We start from the raw sequence: 19,086 nt of genomic DNA on the forward strand, positions 1-19,086 counted from the left end.
AGTTGTTCGAGTCTCATATATCCTTGAAAGCGCAACAGCCAATTGAAACGCACAAGAAGCATCGAAATGGCAGGCTTGTAGTCATTACGGACAAACAGTCCAATCATGACTCCTCCAGACATTCGAATACAATGTCGAAGACGGCAAATACAGGGCATTCTACTAATTTTCTGAATCTAGCTGCCTATTGTTCTCATTGGCCGCTGCGAGAACACTCTATTATGCCCCCCGTATAACCGGAAAAACGTCCGTCCATCCATCCCAGTGCTGGTTGGTGGTGCTTAATGTATCCAAAGCCTGCTTCATCTGAAACTTGCCTAATTCATTCCGCGATTTCTTCCCTTGAGCGTTGCACTGGGTTGATTTCGCTCGTCATCTGGCTCGGCTCGCATCATCATGTAGCCGCTGTATTACCTCGAGAATCCACGCAGCTGTGTCGCACTTAAGGAGGCCAGTCTTTTGGAAACTTAAGTCTGACCCAGAGGGTTCATGACATGTAGCTCCGCTGAGAGCATTGGGGTTCCTCCCAATAGAGACCGCGGGGAAAGGGATAACTAGCGTACTGGCTCTCTCTGTCTACCGCAATGACCATTATAAAAGAAGCAGAAAGCCCCTGCCTTTTGAGAACAACGATTGCGCTCCTTGTCCTCATGCTACTATGTGACGGACTACTTGCACACCTCCCTCACGACGTAATGCCCGTGTCGTACCAAGTCATCCTGAGGGCGGCAACCTCGCTAAAAATGCGGTCGCGGGAGCACACCCTTTTACCAAAAAGCACTAAACCCGAGGGCGACAACCTCGTTAATAATAGCCGGGGTAAGGTGCGCCCCCGTGATCAACAAGCAAAGCCTTAAGGGCACCGACGGGTGCCTGATGGAGGGTGCATGGGTCCCTTGACCAGCAAATCCATGCCAAGGTTGTCAAGCTCGTAAGATTGAGACACCTCGGCGATAGTAGGCGCCTCTACGTGGTGCTAAGGACTAGTACCGGCGCTACTGCTGTGCACGGGAAGCGAAGACCTACCGAAAGTAACGACTAGATCATGGTACTCAAAACCTGTAATGAACTGATTGCTTGAATGGCCCCTTCTTTTCCTTATTATCTTTGTAGATTCCAAATGTAGTTATCTTTAGCATATCGTGTTAGATTACTATACGAACTCCTTCATTAACACGCAGCCAGGACTGATGGAGCGGACCAAGTCAATTTCGAATCCAACTACGCCCTGGGATCATGGTATACGTCGGTACTAAGGTGGCCAGCATGCCTGACCTCACGAACTAAATCGAGTGGTTGGCTGTGCCGGCGGCTCTGACTATCCGGTGAAGTTCCCTGACCGACTTCGCGTCTTGTGCCCAGTGTCTTCACCAGTGGCTTCACCAGTGTCTTCACCAGTGGCTTCACCAGTGGCTTCACCAGTGTCTTCACCAGTGTCTTCACCAGTGTCTTCACCAGTGTCTTCACCAGTGTCTTCACCAGTGGGACAACCTGATGGACTCTGTTGTCCACGACTTTAGAGCAGGAAAGTACAGATGCAAGATATTTTGTCTTCCTCAAAAAGCTTTTGCTGAGGAACGTCACCGAACTTCTTAGGCCCCAGAATCCTATGGCCCCAGTTACCTGGTTATTGCTAGGCAAGTATTGTGGCCTTCACTCATACTGTTCCATGAGCAGCCACCAACGACGCCTCGATGACGTGGATTGAAACAAACTAATACTGATCTAGGAGCGTAACCCATTTGTTCTAGTTCTTGTTGATGGCGATGGATACATTGTGAGTATATCATCCGATGCATCTTTCTCTCTGTGCAAATAGAACGAGTTTTTTGTCAAGTTCAAGGAGCATTTCCTTCAGGCTGGTAACGCCGGAGTTGTCAATGCCGCCCGTGAGCTGAGCGACTCAGTTAATGAGCTGATGCACTTGACGATCGGAGCTCAAGCAGACCAATGCCAGGCCATGGTTCGTATCTACGCCAACATGCTCGGATTATCCAGAGTTCTTGCTCGTGCCGGGCTGCTTGTTAATGACGCCCGATCCATTGCTCTGTTCAGCGCTACGTTTAATCGAGCCCAGGAGCTGTTTGACTTTGTCGATGCGGCCGACAAGAAGGAGGGCAGCGACTTCAAAATTCGGGGTAAAGCAAGCCCCCGAGTTTCCGCTTTTACTCGTCTGCTTATGCTTTACTGAGTAGAACAATTCCGGCTTTTCGTGGATCTCAACCAGTGCCGACATATCTTTCTCGCGGGCTGCCACGACACTGGCTTTACGTCCATGCTGACCCCATATAAAGGAAGAACCTACCGGATTACATTCATCAAGGCCGCTTCCTTCCAGCGTGACTTTGAAGATTTAGATCTGCCAATCAAAGACCTACCGTCTGTCTTCAAGTCGCTGCCCCTGAATAGTACCGAGCCTTTGGATACAGCGATCACGAAGGCAGTGACGACCATAAGTGGCACAACGACTCCCTGTAAACATTACCAAAAGGTACCAATATCTTGACCCTCTCTGTTATCCATTTGGCATTAATCTCTGCAAACGTACCCACAGTCACCATCCAAGGAGCCTGTAGGTACGGTAGTGGCTGTATCAAGCAGCACACCACGCCGAGTCAAGCAATTCCTATGCTGTCCGCTAAGCCAGTGGATGAACTGTTTAAACCGGTCCAAATTACGGAAAGTTTCACAGGCCGCCCGGATGAACTTTTTTCGTCCCGGCTTCCGCCCCTCGGAGTGATTAACTCGAGGGAGTATATCCCTATTGACAAGGAAGGGCAGCGACTCGACACATACGCTCTACCTCCTACCCAGGACGCCTTTGACGAATACAATAGCTGGGCCAAGAAGCATGAAGTATGCAACAGATACCGTTTATCAGGAGAGTGTGACAATATGCTCTGCCAATATGATCATTATTAGGTCCCGGATGCCATAGTTAGAGTCTTCACATTCTTTCTTCGCCAACACCTATGCCGCAAGGGGGGGCGTATGTCGGTCTATCAAGTGTTATCTCGGTCATTTGTGCCAGATACCCGACTGCAAAGGCGTGAGAAGTCGATCATCCCGAATTAGCCATCATACTCACACCATGGATATTGACCTCTCTGAATAGGTCGTGCCCGTCGATTAGGTAACTAAAGATCACTCCTCGATTAGTAGCTTTGCTATCGATTAAAGGAAGTTTGAAACAACTCACTCGTAGATGTTGCTGGAATAATCAACCGCGAAGAATTATCTTGTGGGTTTCAAAACATACTTTAGAGGACACGCGTTTCCCTTACCAGAACCTTTCCTAAACCTTTCCTTCTCTGTTTATAGATCGTCGAACGCAGACTGCCCTTCCAGCTAATGCGCTAGTCGCTCGCTCTGCTTAATGACGTTTAGTAACTACGAGATGCCCCTGAACCACTAAAATGGACATCAGCAGAGAAAGCTTTCTCGATCTCTCCCTTTTTTTACTCTCTAAAATTCTCCGAGAATCCTTTGGATTGCGGTAGTAGAGTTAGTACCGAATGCTTTAAATTCGCAGGGGTTGATATGATGTGGCTAAAATTAATTTAATGGCTTTCGTCCCTCAAGTCTTAATGAAGTGCGATCCAAGATTATGCTCGGCGAGATAGTAACTCAACAATTCGATTCGATGCCATTCGAACCCATAGTCTTGAAAGGGCCTCAGGAAGTTCAGAGATTCTTGAAGGCACTTAATTCACCCACGTACAGTAACCTAAGGCACGAAAATGAGTTTGAAGTGTCTAATTCTGTACAAATGTATGCATTTACCTAGCGCTTTCGCCCATTGCGTGTCAATCCCCGTTTGTTTGCTACATCTGTCCACCACATCTGTCCACCATATATTCCGCATACTGCCCACCACTTCTTCAGAATTGAAGAGTACTTAGCTTTACCTGCTCCTGGAACTTTTTGGATTTTTGGTCACCACTTTTGCTCACCCCCCTTGTTTACCACTTTTGTCTATCTTATTCACCACTCATTCATTTATACATTTGAAGGGTGAATTTCTTTGTCACATAGAAGTAATATTCTAGAAGTTGCAGGAGTCGGTGGGAAGAACGGGGGAGGATAACATGAACGCATTTCAATCACGTTCATCTGGACACGGCCCCGGTTTTCTCTTTTATTTCAAGATTGCGCAGGATGTACCCTAGTTAAGACCATAAGCAATCACGATATTCACCAATCTCTTGAAGGATTCCTCAGACATGAGTGCCCAGAGGCTCTGTCTTGGTCGATCTTTACTAGTTTGAACAGCAGCTAATTATTACAAATGCAGTCTTGGAAATTTGACCTGAAATTTTTGGATAAAGAAAAATTTCCTCAGCTTCGAGCTTCAATCGCTCTTACTAAAACACAGAACTCCAAGATAGACGCTTCGGTAGATACGCCGCCCTTCGAGTTTGACACACCTTCTCTAACAATGGTAGGGTATTCTTCGTATCGTGGCCAGGCTCGACTGTCGAGCCCTCCGAGCCGAGCAGGGATATACAAAGCCTGAGCAAGAGGCCAAAGCTTTGCAGGAGAGCCTCAAGCAGTCCAGGGAGAATTTTGATCATATTGCCCGCCTACTGGAAATTTTCTATAACCTAAACCAAAGGACGGGGGCTGTTGTGGACTACCTCTTGCGGGGACGCGGTGCGCGTGACATCGAGTGGGAGCTATTTTGAAGGTGCTCGGTGAGGATGAGGAACCCAGACAAAGTTGAGGCCTGTGCTATTATTGATGGTTAATAGCAAAACAAAATCTGATGGAACCATCTGGCCGTGCCACCGATCGCCGGTCCATGTAATTGGCTTATATCTTGCTAAATATTATATACACAAATTTCAATCTTAAGTAATGTAGGATCTATTCAGCATATAGTAGAACTTAGTAGCTAGTTCAATCTCTTGAATACTAGGCGCTATCTTCACACTACGTACTATAACAGAGTTTCTAATTCGCTCAAGCACGCCAGTCCAACCTATACAACTTCAGGAAGTTTCGTTAAATAGTCATTCAAGTGCTCAGTTAGATGAATCTAAGCTAGAGAATGACAATACCAATGCTAAGCGCGACCGCAATCGCCGCTCGACCGCCCCTTCTCTAGAGCCGCCTAAGGGCGTCCTCATTCTGGTTGGAGGAATGATAACGCTAAGGGTATCTTCTGGCTGTGTTCTGACCAGCGACAATCAACATAGTACAATCCGAGTATGAGTAGCTATGGCAGAACAACCCATGGTCCGATTGATGCTTGAGTTTCTTATGGTCTGTTCGTGTGAAGCGCTGCACGGACGCAGACGTACGTAACGTGCGGTACAGAAATTTGCGTGTATATATAGAAAGGATAAACTTAATAATTCGGTCACTTACTCGTAACTACTTGAGCCTTTATATTTATCTCTTTAGTGAATGTTCAATAGCTGAAATGTCTCCTCGTCTGGGACGAGTTGGCCGCTCTATGGAGATGTGAGATTCTTCTATATCCTGGTGATAAAACAGTGGGCCAGAGAAGGGGTTCCAAAGTATCCTTAACCGTCCCCTACATAGAAAGTATGGCTTGATTGAACTCGCTTTCGCAACGTAGTAACTGTTCCATCCATCTGTCTACACATTTCGTGACTCGACCACACTGCTCCCGACAGTCTCTGCACAGGAGGTATCTGATTGCCTGAATAATATCCAGTCGTAATCGGCACTTCGGAGAGGATCTAACTGACAACTGGATTTCTTGTTTGCAGTCTTCAGATAAACGCAGAACGCGTAGATGAAATACAATTTGATAAATGGAGTCCGACAAGCCCCTCGACCGGAAGACGGTGATGTACATAGGTAGAATTGCAATACGACTTCGCTGGACGCTTAATATCAGTCGTAGGTCTTGTGTTCGTACAGTACCCACAAAATTGGGCACAGTATCATTGTGTTGTCCGATCGACTACCGTGTCGAGCACGTTTAAGGCTTCGTACATGGGGCATTCCCCCATTATGTGGTACTCAGTCCTAGGATCACGATCGTGGTTCCTAGGACTGTGTTGTCCACTCTAGGAGGTATCACAGTCATTCCCAGGGGAACTATCCGTCCCTGAAGCCGCGGGCAGTCTTCTGGGATGCCTCCGTTCTGGCGCGATGCTGGAGGTAATGGCCACACTGATACGCTGCGGTGACCTACTGTCTAACAATCAAAGTTCTTTTAATTGCCTCGCTCCACACAGATAAATGGTGACTCCAATAGCATTCCACAATCACCATCATTATGCCTCTCGATGGTCACCACTATACTCGGACGGGTGCCCTCCCGAAATGGCGATCAGATGTTTCGTGATATGCGAGCGCACCTGGAAGACAACGCGTGTTCATGGACTGCAAAGACGACCCACTTGCCATGCATATCTTTCGTTAGCCAGGCGTTTTCGAAGGAGGCAAATTGACTTTTGAACGCACTGACGGGATGGGCCTTCGATGGTTGATCTGGAGCATGTGCTTCATGACATTGCCCTCCTTGCTCTCTGAGAGCCCTGGCATAGACAACACGCCGACGAGCTGAGCCTGACCTGGTGCAAGGCACGCTGCGTTTCAGAATGTTCGACGGCACCGAGGACTACCATTGGCGATGAGACGGGCAGGAGCGAGTTCATGACCACTGCTGAGCGACACGGCCCACTCTCCCGGCCGAGGACTCCTCCCACGTCTCAGTATGGAGATGGCTCTGATCAGACTAGAGTCAACAGCCCAGTGAACCTGCCCGACACCGGGCTCCAGACGCTCAACTGCTTATGAGCCCGTCCTGAAGCCCCTGCTCCGTGCTTTTTGTGATAAATTAATATATTGCTGAATGATCAACACTAAATAACAGATGCTGACAATTTCACAGTCGTGGGCATGATTTCAAGGTCATGTACATGGCAACATCACCTCGAGCGCGCACAAGGCAAATCCACCCACAAGTCTTCGCCAGCGAGCCAGAAGATTCCCTCAGTCGGAAAAGCATCCTGGAGGGCATCCATTCATCAGCCGAAGGTCTAGAAGTAACAGACAAAACATCACGCTCTGCTCGGTCGTCGTCGTCGTCGTCGTCGTCGTCGTCAGGAAGCCCCTAGAGAGCCCCGCCGATCGGGTCGCGAACGGCGTCAGCCCGAGCGCTTCGGCTTTGACTAGACTCTGAACTTAATATTGTTTCTCCCGATTCTCTCCTATGACTTTTCAGTGTCTTTCAGGCTAGGTCGTCTTGTAGAGCTTGGTACATATCACACGGTCTTACCTGTTGTGGAACACATCGCTTCAAATGACAGGGACCGTGGCTCCTTTTAGATTTGTATCCGCTTTCGTCTACATATGAAACAAGGCCAAGACCCATACCAGTAGGGCCAGATTTTACAGTATTTACATCAAATCGGAATATTATTAGTGGAGAGCAGGCCGGGCTCTGAGCTTTGACTTTGTCTGGACAATTCCATTCGTGGCTACCTTTCAATGGCCTCTGACATATTGGACATGGGAGCATTGCGGCACAGGCATTGCTATGCTATCGCTCTCGTAGGTCAACGACAAGCCGTTACAATCCTCGGAAATTGTCAACAATATCGCAGAGTATCCCAGCCAAATTCACAGCGGTAGCTATGTAATGATCGGCCAGCTCCGGTCGTTGGGTCGCCTCATTTGGAAGGATTAGGATGTCATTGATGACGGCCAAGGAGGTCTCGCACGGCCCGGCGCGGAGGAAATGTTAATCAAATAACACGTGGAAAGATTAATCAATAGCGGGCCGACTTAGAGGAACACAACGTCTGCGGCGTTGGTTGCATGGTATGCAAGCACCGAGAATGGCGCAATTCGGGAATCGACATGCCTGGTGTCGCGGGTTCAATTCCCCTTGGTCGGCCCAAAGTCGCACACAAGCCAAGCAAACTCTATCATCACTCTTTACGACCGGAGAGTGACTCCGATGGTCATTCGAAGCTGCCGGAAAGGTTGAGGGGTCTCTCGTCAGCGAGTTGGGAGCTAGAATGACGTCGGCCATAGTGCTAAGAGAGGAGGCGGATGCGGAGTTCTGACGGACGTCCTCTAGCATGTCCGCCTCGCGAGTGCCGAGCGTCCTTAAAGCAGCACTGGGGACAGAACCGGTATATGGTAGGGAGGGATTTCGAAATCGGAGACAAACAACGGCGGCGTTTTTTGGGAGCCCCAATTATCGACAGATACGTTAATATGTCGTTAAGCCCCGGTCGATCGCATTCCAGTTACTTTTGAAAAAAACGAGTGGCCTGCTTAAACTGTTGGCTACCTACACAACAATTGACTCACCACCCAACTCGTTCCTGTCTACGGTTATCTCAGATCTGCCATTGTATGTTATACGCTTTCTTACTGCGTCAACCGAAGTACTGACCTTTCCAGGTAACGTAATTCACGGCTTTCCCGGCCACACGGTTAAGTCGGCCACCCACCCCTTCCACCAAATTTTGAATGAGGATAATTCAGCCAAAGGATATCAATTCATCTCAAATCAGCTCTTGTTACAACGAGTAATCTTATGGCCTACATTCCCACACCCACTGCACCTCTGGGGAGCCCTCTTGCGTGGCAAATCTGCCTTATTCGCCGATCCGCCTGCCTCATTCGATACTATCTGGCTATCTTCGACTGGCTGCACTGGCTGCTGAGATAGCTGTAGGCCTTCTGCGATAGTTAACCCTCCTTCGTGGGCTATCTGCCGATTTGACCGTGTACGTTTCTGGCGTTTCTTCTTATTTGCGTGGCGTAAATCAGCGTTCTCCTGCGCTAGTATCGCAGCGTTATGCATCGATAGATAGGCACCCATAATAATCTGATCCACAGCGGTTTTTGATGGCGACGGAGGGCTATTTGAGCGCTGTTTTAGTAGATTCTTAAGCAAAGTAGCCTACCTCTGTAGCTGGATCACTGTTCTGGGTGTTTTTGGAGTGAATTAGCTAGATCTGCTGCTTGGTCTGCTTGCTGGTGGTATTAGCGTACGAAGCGAGATATTAAGCTTTGATAATACACGCTCTAGGTCTATTAGTATAAGACCGGTAGTAGCGAAGCTAGATTGGACGATTTGCGATTTGAATGCCTCTGCTCGCGCTTAAGGATAGGTTGAAAGGAAATCGAGCCTATCGATATGGGTATAGCCCGCGCGGGCTAGATCGCTCACGAAGCGACTGTACGCACGCTTAAGCGGCGCAAAACACCCAACATCGAGCGGTTGTAGTAGATAGGAAGAATGCGCTGGTATACATAGCGGTATAATATTATTTTCTGCGCAGATCCGGTCGAATGGAGGAGTAAGGTGGCTACCATAGCCATCAAGAATCAATAGCCGATAACGACCTCGTACACGCGAATCTATATATGGGATAAAGTGCTTCTCGAGCCAGCGAAGGCCTATCTGATTAGTAGTCCAGCTGTTATTCGAGACCTCGATTCGCCAATTATAAGGCAGATTCGATTCGAACTAGCCAGCGATATAGACTTTACCAGCGAATATCATATAGGGCGGTAGTGAGTAACTATCAGCGCATATTGTAAGAAGAGAAATCAGTGCAGTTTTGTTAAGTGCTGGGAGCTCGGGTACGCTCGGTCGGGGACTTGGCAAACTGAACGTGAGGACACCCAGGATGGGTCACGTGGGCTCTAGCCTGCCGTAAGTCAAGAACGTCATGACTTCGAAGGACTCGCAGATTCCCCCCAAGATAAATAATCCGAGGAGGATAGTTTAGAGGGAATCAAGAGTCAGAGTTGTCTTCTGCCGACACATACGTTGACGCACTCTGTAGCTCATAAGATATCCTTTCCCCCACGTATCACTTCCTCATCCCTACCGTCTCTTCTCATGACTCGTATACGACCCAGTCCCCCTCTCGGACTATTCCCCTTTAGGAATTGTTCTTACACATATAGCCTCAATAGCAGTTACCTATTCGCGGTTTTTAGGTTGTAAGATTAAGCGGCGACCGTAGTATTCAGCACGAGTGACTACTTTTTAAGCCGATATTAGGCCTATCGCGAAGCCAGTCTCATCGAAGTTATAGATATCCTCCGCGAGGATACCATTCTCCTCTACCACTCGCCTTACGCTCTCAAACCACCCACGAAGCGACTGAGAATCTTCGTTTTAGGCACGTTGGTAGTCGTATCGCCTCGAATAACGCGATCGGAGCTCTTCGCGGCGTTTCACGAAGGTTAAGATCCAATTAACGCCTATAGTAGGCGAGGGGGATTGGCCACGCGCGGCAAGTAGGATATTAGCCATCTCTCGAATAGTAGAGGGCCTAGGCGCTGCACCACGCGTATCCATAGAGAGAACCCATTCAACTAGCGAATCCTCTTCAAATTGCGTTAATTTATAGAGGTGACATCGCTTATCAACGCGTGAAGCCATCCCAGCAGCGCGGTCTTGGAGGGTAGTCTTCAGCACGTTATATAGCTGCGCTGCAGCGCGAAGAGACTTGACTTGGCCCTTTTGATAAAGTTGAAGAGCTAATTGAATCCTGCCCTCTTGCTCGGCAGATTTCTGACGAGATTCAGAAAGTTTGGGTGGCATGGCTGGTGGTTGAATAAGGTAGGTTGCTGGACGCGCGTGATTTTCGTGGGGTGGCCGACTTAACCGTGTGGCCGAGATAGCCGTGAATTACGTTATTGGGAACTTATCCGTAGTACCCTGTTAGTTGGGCATGTATTGCTTTTTACGAGATTATACGGCACTTTATGTGCTGCTTAAATTTAATATATCTGATGTCTCTTACCCTCATGCCCTCCGAAGGACGTCGTATCTCAACAATTAATCACGAGAAATCGAACCGAGATGGCGCAAAGCTACCCTAGAGCATGAGCTTAACCACGACATGATCCAGAGTGGGGGATTATATATGGCACAGGCAGCTGGCTACAACACATACCGGGGACCTCTTCCAGTATACAGCATCAAAGCACACCGTGGAGAACTCATATGTTCAATGACTCACGAAGATTAATGGGTATTGGGATGGCTCTTCCGCTAGCGTGGAAATGTCTTGATCCAGTTCAGCATCAAGGATGCAGTGATATTGATTACTCAGCATGACATAACGAGGGGGTGAAGGAGTGAGGGGTAAGGTGATTGAACTTCGGTGAGTGAAGTACAGGGTTCAGTCATCTAAGCGCTCGATAAACCTGCTAGGCAGATGATGTATCGAGCTTAAAGATATATATCGCGTAATAAGAAGGATTTCAAGATGTGTAGTCTTGTCGCTCAACTTCCCTGTGCACGAATTTATACAGTATACGGAAACATATTTTCCAGCTTTCGTTTATGAGTTCTTGTAAAATACTGTCGACCACACAATTTTGCAACGTGGCTCTCATGGAGTTGTCTAAGCCAATAGCGCCGTAGGTACGCCTTAAGGGGTTCTATTTCGGGCCACCAGTTAGGTCGTGACACATAAAGCCAGCTCATCGAACATTCACAAGCCAAAAGCAGCCAAATGCCGTCAGCCGCCCTTGAGATAACTATACATATGCCCCAAATCTTGTTTATATGATATCAGGACTGTTGCCATACTCTTGGAGTTTCTTTTCTCTCACAGTGCATAGGATTTGACGCTTTAAGACAAGCAATTAACGAAGTAATACGCCTATGGCTCCGCCAGTTAGCAAAAGCGACAAGTTCTATGCGGTCTACAAAGGTCGTGTTGACAAGCCTACTATATATTCATCTTGGTGGGATTGGATCCAACTTGGCAAGAGACGTTTGATGCACTGACATGCTACTTGCCTAGGAGTCAAGCACACCCAAGAGTCATAGAATGCGAAGGCGCCGAGCATAAGAAGTGGGACACACTCGAGGATGCTCGCAAGGCAATGAAAGATAGAGGCTTCGAGGGCGTTGATATATTTGTCAAAAAATCAGCTGAAACCAAAGTCGCGTCGTTGCGAAAAGACAAATACTATGCCGTTGCAGGTTGCAAGACCACTAGGGTGTTCACTTCTTGGGAGTAAGCCTCCTTAATTTGATAGTCCAACATAGATAACTCACATAACATAGGGATGCGAAAGAAGCGATCAATGGAACCACCGCGTGCCAAGAATGTTTTAGCACTAAGCAAGAAGCAGAAGAGTTCATTGAGAGTTGGAAAGACGCCTACGCTGATGTATGGCGAAGGGCAATTCGACAAGGATTGAACGAGGGATGGAAGGCTAGGGACATGAGTTTGAACATTGGATCATTCTTGCTTAGGGAGAATGACAACGAGAGGTTAAAGGAAGATGGTCACGAGATGGTGAAAACGGCTCAAAATGAACTTCCGAAGATTGAGCAATTATCTGTCAAAGAAGAGAACCAGGAATAGAGCGTTCAATCAAGGGTTACGTTTGTGGTGGGGCTCAACGAGCGAAGGCCAACACGACCGAAGAAGAGCTCTACATGGCGCCGGGACTTTGGAGCTTCTTCTACAACAAATTTAGCAATGAATGTCATGCAATTCTACCTACTTTGCTGAACCCGCAGTTACACAGTGCCACCTCACATTGCTGCGGAAAACCATAAACTACTCAGTATTCTGATAGCCATCCCCACACTGTTAGTGAAAGTCAGCTGCTTCTCGATGGCGGTCCAAATGATATCGGTATCATCAAATCGTTTAGTCAAATTGCGCTAGGTTCGGTCGTTCACTGAAACGACAATCGCAGTGTCATCGGCTCTCACCTGACGATGACGGGCAATTTTTCGTCGAAGAACTTTCTCTAATTTCTTCTCCAAGAAGAGCTGCCAAAAGGCACTAGGGGCAAACAATAGGGGCCAAAACAAGATCTTCCTCCATGTCCTTTGACACCTCTCGATTGTTGACTGTAACACGCCACTCTATACGGTAGTGTATACAGGTCGGCGGGTCCTTGTCATATACTCTTCCTTCTTCCCACTCAGACAAGTGGAGCAGCCTAAGAGTATCTGACGGTGACTCACTTTCGTAGTCCGTGATCAAGTCTCTTAAAGCCTCGATGGCGTAATCACCACTCTTCCATACGTCGTCGCATTCACGGCCCAGGATGCGGCTCCTGATCGCAAGATGGAGTGGAGTATTGCCAATATCAGATTGAGTATTTGCATCGGCCCCGTGTTGGAGGATTATTTATCTTGGGGGAATCTGCGAGTCCTTCGAAGTCATGACGTTCTTGACTTGCGGCAGGCTAGAGCCCACGTGACCCATCCTGGGTGTCCTCACGTTCAGTTTGCTAAGTCCCCGACCGAGCGTACCCGAGCTCCTAGCACTCAATGAGACTGCACTGATTTCTCTTCTTACAGATATAGCCGTCCCCTTCGTTGGGCTATATATAGGGGTGCGTTAAACCCCTATTATTGGTAGAGGAAGTCTTTAATACTATATTGTACTCCTTCCTGGTCCTTAGTCATATCGTGACTAGAGAGGCAGCCGGAGATGAACTATTAGCTAATTAAATATGTCCGTCGACGCAGAAAGAGCACATACATATATTTACTCAGTTCCTCTAGATAAGGTTACAGAATGTTCAATTTCTCTTTGATCAGTTTTACCCTATCAAAGAAAGGAAGGAAGAAAGAAGTTAGCCAGGGTTCAAAAATATCATAATATTTAGGGTCTTTTCATTACTTTTCCATTTCATACCTGTGGACGCAAAGGGCTTCTTGGGCAGCCCCATGTTGGGTAAATTCATCCCGTCTAGATGTGTTAGTTTTGTTTCAGTATGACAGATTGTTACCTAGTTCCTATTTACACAGGAAACAGAAAACAAACAATAGGAATCAGATAGAACCTAGGAAACAATAACGTACAGATCCAGGGAGCCTATAGGTCGAGGAGCTCCTATATCGCTGTCTTTCCTCGGAGTTGGCATAACCGAAAATAGCCGGTCAGCTAGTAGGAAGCTTTAGTTCGCAGGGAAAGCTGCCGCACTAATCGAAGCATCACTAAGTCAAGAGATATAAGCTATGAATTCGATCGAAACTAGATACCGGTTCTCAGGCCCCCGAAAGCACTGGAAACAAGATATCTGGTGACCTTACAACTTATAAAGGCTTAAGAAAACTCTGAAGCTGTGCCTGTCCTTTTATTGGCGTTACAGATTCAATGACTTCATGGGGCAGAATGGTGCCGTCATACGGGGACGTCTAATCTAGTCATCGCCAAAGCGCGGGTCAGGCTTGGACACTGAACCCAAAACCCGCCAAGTGATTTGTCAGCGCATGGAGTGGTAGTTAACGTAGTTCACGCCCGAGCGGATCACACGCCCGAACGGATCACCCCAAACACCATATTAAATGCGATAAATTAAAACTTCATATCTTAACAACCAGATGAATTTATAGCTGAATATTAAGGGGTCATAGATTTAATACTATTTCTAGCTCACTAGCAAACTTGAGGAGAACTGATCAGAGTACTGACGCAATTATATATAATTAAGTCTTAAGGGGCAAAAATACAGCGTGATTTATGGTAACGCATGATGATGATGATGATGATGATGAATTCATTTACCCGATATAGCTTGCTCTAATATATGCTGCTATGCGGGAGTGCTGTCAGGCCTGCCGACAGCTTTAAAGTGGTTGCCAGCCTACTGAACGACGCTTTTATAGGGCTCGCGGGCCCCCTAAATGCCGTTCGAGAATAAAACTCGGTTACGTAAGCACCCCCTGATAACCCAAACTTCCCTACACCCTTAACTCCTTCCCCGCATTCTTCTTTCTACATAGCCCTCCTAGCTGTCGGCTACCGCTCTTGTGCTCGCTTATATCAAGGGAGTACAGTAGACCTAGCACTACACTCCTCACGGGCGCTATCCTTCTCCTTCCGTCACACTATCCTACGGGTCATTCTTTTCCGTCGCCTTTCTCGACCCCTAGAGCTATCAGGTCGACTGCTTCGAATTAGTCCAAGAGACCTATTCGTATCATGAATTCGGCTACAATCGCGCGGGCCTCTAGCCGCGTTAGGAGCTTATCGAGTCGAAGAGCCACTCTACGCTCGGATAGGGCGTTTCTTATCTAGTTACGCTCGTCTTCGAGTAGCGCGTATTTAAGTAAGATATAACTAGCCGTCTCGTTCCCCAGATCGCAACTATATCTTACTAAGTCACGCCGGTTAATACGATATAGGTAGGCCGCTAGGCTAATTCGCCTAGTACGAAGCTATATTAGAATTAATACCGTCGCCTTCCGTAGGTCGGACTAGTATTCTAGGGTTTTCTTGGTTAGTAGTTCGACTAAGTATTTCGTCGGCCGGCTTATTTTCTCTATAACCTATGATCTCTCCTACTCGGCTTTCGCCTCGCGGCGTATACGGCGTTTAGCCGTAGCTACGAGACGGATATACCGGTTATCTAGGTTCTGTGGTCCTTACGGTTCTAGGGCTGCCTCCTTTGTATATTAGTCGATAATTTTATTGCTAGCTACTCCTTAGTAAGCCGGAATCTACCTAAGCTCTATTTAGATACTATTAGCTATATATCGCCTTATTAGATCGAGATACCCTTCTAAATAGACCTATCCCGACGGTATCCGTGGTTTGCGGAGCGCTTTTAGTACCGCCTAGCTGTCTGCGAAGATAATAAGACCATTTTTCGCCTATTCGGCCTACTATTCTATACTATCTAGGGTTAAATTAAGTGCTATCTCGATACCGCGAAGTTCGGCGGTATATATAGTAGATATATCGTTATCTCCTATTTAGCTATAGGTATAGCGGTTCTAGAGATCGGTAACAGCTACTCCGATTCTTCCTTTAATCCTACTACCGTCCGTATAAAGAGTTAAGGGCCTTCCTCCTAGGTCTTTAGATAAAATATGGTTATAGGGTTTAACTGCTTTGTCTCTATCCTCGATAATTACTCTTGGTAGTGCTTGCTATGGTGCCTGGATGAATGCCTTCCGACTCTCCTAGTTCCCTGCTAAAGTACCGGGGGGAGCTGTGAGGTATCCGCCCGTCTTCTAGGCTTGCGCTTCTATCGGTATCTATCTAGACTAATCTCTCTTAGCGAATCGTCGGCGCTGTAGTATTATTAGGGGAATAGCGAATACTGGTCCTGTTCGTAGCCTTACTACTATCTCCTTTACTAGGCGGTTTATATGAATCGTAATCGGTAGTAGGTATAATTTAGTATTTAGGGCCTCCGCTACTATCGTTCTGAACGCTCCGCTGATTAGGTATACCGCCCTCTTCTGGATAGCCACGAACGGTTGACTAATTATGCGTGCCTTTATCTTACTAATTACTATTGGTTAGTACTAGGCCGATACCCTAAAAAGTATCTGAGGGATAACTACTGCTTAGTAGATTTTATGTATAGCTAAAAGGAAGGCTCCCTAGGTTAAACCTGCTAGACTCCGTAAAGCTTAGAGAGATATATCTGCCTTTTTAATCGCTTTCTCGCGGTGGTCCTAGAACTCTAGTTCCGGGTCTAACTAGTATCCTAAATAACGTTTAGCCGTCCTCGTCGCGGTTACTATATATCCGTCGAGATATAGCGGTGTGTATTACGGGTCGACTTCCTAGGCGTTTACGAAGTATATAAGCGCGTACTTCTTTAGGTCGAAAACCGAAGTATACTTTCTGGCCTATTAGTCCGCCTTTCGGTAAGCGGATCTGAGCTTTTAGGTCGTCTCTCGTTCGCTGTCTCCTTTAACTATAAGACAGACATCATCTATCTAGCTATTACTAGTTACTCCGTTCCCGCAGCCCTCGATAAGGTCTATATTATAAATTAGGTAGAGAATAGGCGAGATTAGTAATCCTTAAGGAATACCGGTTAGTGTTAGGAAGCGATCCGATATACCCTCGGGCATACGGATTCGTGTGCTTCGGTTTAACAGAAAAGCCTATACCTAAGGTACGAGTTATCCTAGTCGCCGCTTTCTAAGGTTATAGAGTAATCGCGTATAGGATATATTATCGTATACTCCCGATATATCTAGTAGTAGTAAGGATACTACGGGACTACCCTTTCCCTAGGCTAGTTTAATTCGATTAATAATAATATATATAGCGTGGTCTGTAGAGATACCTCGTCGACTACTAAGATAGGTCTTTAGAAAAAGACCCTTAGTCTCTACTACGTAGCTAATTCTTTATACGATTATTACTTTAAGGAACTTACCTAGGGTATTAAGGAGGGCTACTAGCCGATAGGACTTTACTAGTTAATAATCGTCCTTACCCTACTTTCGGAGGACTACCGTGATTAATCGTTAAAAGTGCGTCGGATTATAGCTAGTACGAATATATATATCGAATAGCTAGCTAAGTACTTATAGGATAACGGGGATCTCGATTAGCTTATACTAGAGGGAGTTTAGGATACCGTCTTCTCCTAGTACTTTTCCTGCCTTTACCCTTTTTACTGCGTCTTAGATTTCGTGTATAGTAATAGGTAGAAATTTAATCGGATCTGGGTACTTAAAAGACGTAGTGTCGGAGAGATCTGTAGGTAGTGGTTATAGAAAGAAGGCCGCCCGAAAGGCTTCTGCTTTCTGGTTAACCGTTTCTGTAAGTTCGTCCCGTCCTTCTGGGCCTTAAACTTTTAACGAGGGAGTAAGGCCCTTCTTATAGGCTCCGTTACGGTTCCTTACCTATTTAGTAAGGCGCTATATTCCCCGCGGGCTATCTTCGATGATCTATTAGACCTAGCGTCGATGTGCTGTAGATAGTGTTTTTTTGACGAGGTGTGTCTTTCTATTGTGTGCTAGGGAATATTATATCTAGTCGTAGGGGTCTTTTATCCTTATATACTTGTGTCGTAGTCGACGGACTTCCTTGACGGCGGCCTTATATTCGTCGTCGAAATCTGGATTCGACTATACCGACGGATTTGCCTACGGGGTCGAGGTATTAATTACTGACTAAATAATATCTAGTAGTATCTGGTATTAATACTCGATTTGTGCTAGGTCTGCTTTAGATAGATCTGTTACTTAGAGCCCTTCCTCGATTTTCCGAATGAGTTTATTATAGTTAGTAGCGTTCTAGTTTCTCCGTTTCTCTTATTTACGTAGCGGCGTTTTAATATCGAGTACCGTTCTGGTAGGGAAATAGTCGGACGAATATTCTACGTCGTCCGCTTGTTTGTAGCGGATTAGTCTGCTGGTAAGGGTCGAACTGATAAGTGTGAGGTTAATAACCGATTTCTGATCGTTTTGAGTCTAAGTGGCTTTTCCTTTCTCTGTGATTAATTCTAGGTCGTATTTATTAATGATTTCTAGCAGTTATTCCGCTTCCTTATTAATCTTGGTCCCCCCTCCTCCCTATGCTAGATAGTGTGTATTTATATCTCCTATTACGACGTGCTCTGCTAGGGGGCGCTTAGATATTTCACGACTTAGCTAGGCTAGGGTGTTGCTGCTAGGCCTATTATATATATTATATATAAATAGGTTAGTCTAGTCCTTCCCTAAATAAGCCCTTCTAAGTTTTAGGAGTTAGTAATCCCGCGAGATTACCTAGTATGACTAAGTAGCCGGGTCTATCTTTTTCGATACGAAGAGGTATATACCGGCTTAAGGAGGGCCTATATCTTATTCCTAGCCCTGAAGTTGACGTCGCTCTTGAGGGGTCGGTTTCGCGGGATAGAGTAGCTGGAATGCTGCCGTTGCTGGTTAGTGGGTTGTGTGTTAGTTTTCGTTCTTCTATGGCTCCTGTACCGTGATGATGTCCGTCGCTAGAACCTTCTTGTCCCTAAGAAACGTGGCTATTATAGGCCACGCTTTGTGTATATTATATTAGAGTATTTCGAACGACTTTATTAGGGAGGTTGTTCGTTATTACTCCGCTCGCTGGTCTTATATTATACTTTGTTATATAGATCTTCGATTGTGGGTGCGTCGGTTATGATTGTAGGAGGAGAGGATCGAATAAGCCCCGTCCGCGGTTAGTTATATTTAAGAGTGATGAGTTTTCGGTATTCTAGGCTTTCTGGGTCTAGATCCTCTAGAATAGGCTCTAGTATGGTATCGATATCGTTAATCGTTATAATATTGTTAGTGAACTAGGTGAACTTATTAAGGTTATCGAGTTCGACGTCGAATAAGTTCCTATAATCCGGTTGTTCGTCTATGATATCCTC

The 19,086-nt window shown here is 46.5% G+C and overlaps 3 protein-coding genes across 3 annotated transcripts; 2 read left to right on the forward strand and 1 right to left on the reverse strand.

The window, feature by feature from the left end:
- Positions 1-1,363: 1,363 nt before the first annotated feature.
- N7539_008638 (uncharacterized protein) lies at positions 1,364-3,133 on the forward strand (the record flags this gene model as incomplete). Its single annotated transcript, XM_056938233.1, has 7 exons — positions 1,364-1,481; positions 1,752-1,777; positions 1,820-2,138; positions 2,196-2,491; positions 2,555-2,576; positions 2,648-2,856; positions 3,116-3,133. Coding segments are annotated over 7 exons (1,008 nt in total), but the record flags the coding sequence as incomplete, so codon positions are not given.
- Positions 3,134-11,629: 8,496 nt separating this feature from the next.
- On the forward strand, positions 11,630-12,341 carry N7539_008639 (RNase H1/viroplasmin domain-containing protein; the record flags this gene model as incomplete). The annotated part of the gene is made up of 3 exons (XM_056938234.1): positions 11,630-11,712; positions 11,772-11,987; positions 12,038-12,341. The coding sequence occupies 3 exons, from the start codon at positions 11,630-11,632 to the stop codon at positions 12,339-12,341; spliced, it is 603 nt and encodes a 200-aa protein (XP_056786616.1).
- A 305-nt stretch (positions 12,342-12,646) lies between these two features.
- On the reverse strand, positions 12,647-13,046 carry N7539_008640 (uncharacterized protein; the record flags this gene model as incomplete). Its single annotated transcript, XM_056938235.1, has 2 exons — positions 12,647-12,757; positions 12,783-13,046. Coding segments are annotated over 2 exons (375 nt in total), but the record flags the coding sequence as incomplete, so codon positions are not given.
- Between the last annotated feature and the right edge of the window lie 6,040 nt (positions 13,047-19,086).

Source organism: Penicillium diatomitis (assembly GCF_028827545.1).
Source record: "Penicillium diatomitis strain IBT 30728 chromosome Unknown utg000013l_segment0_segment0, whole genome shotgun sequence".
Lineage (NCBI taxonomy): Eukaryota > Fungi > Ascomycota > Eurotiomycetes > Eurotiales > Aspergillaceae > Penicillium > Penicillium diatomitis.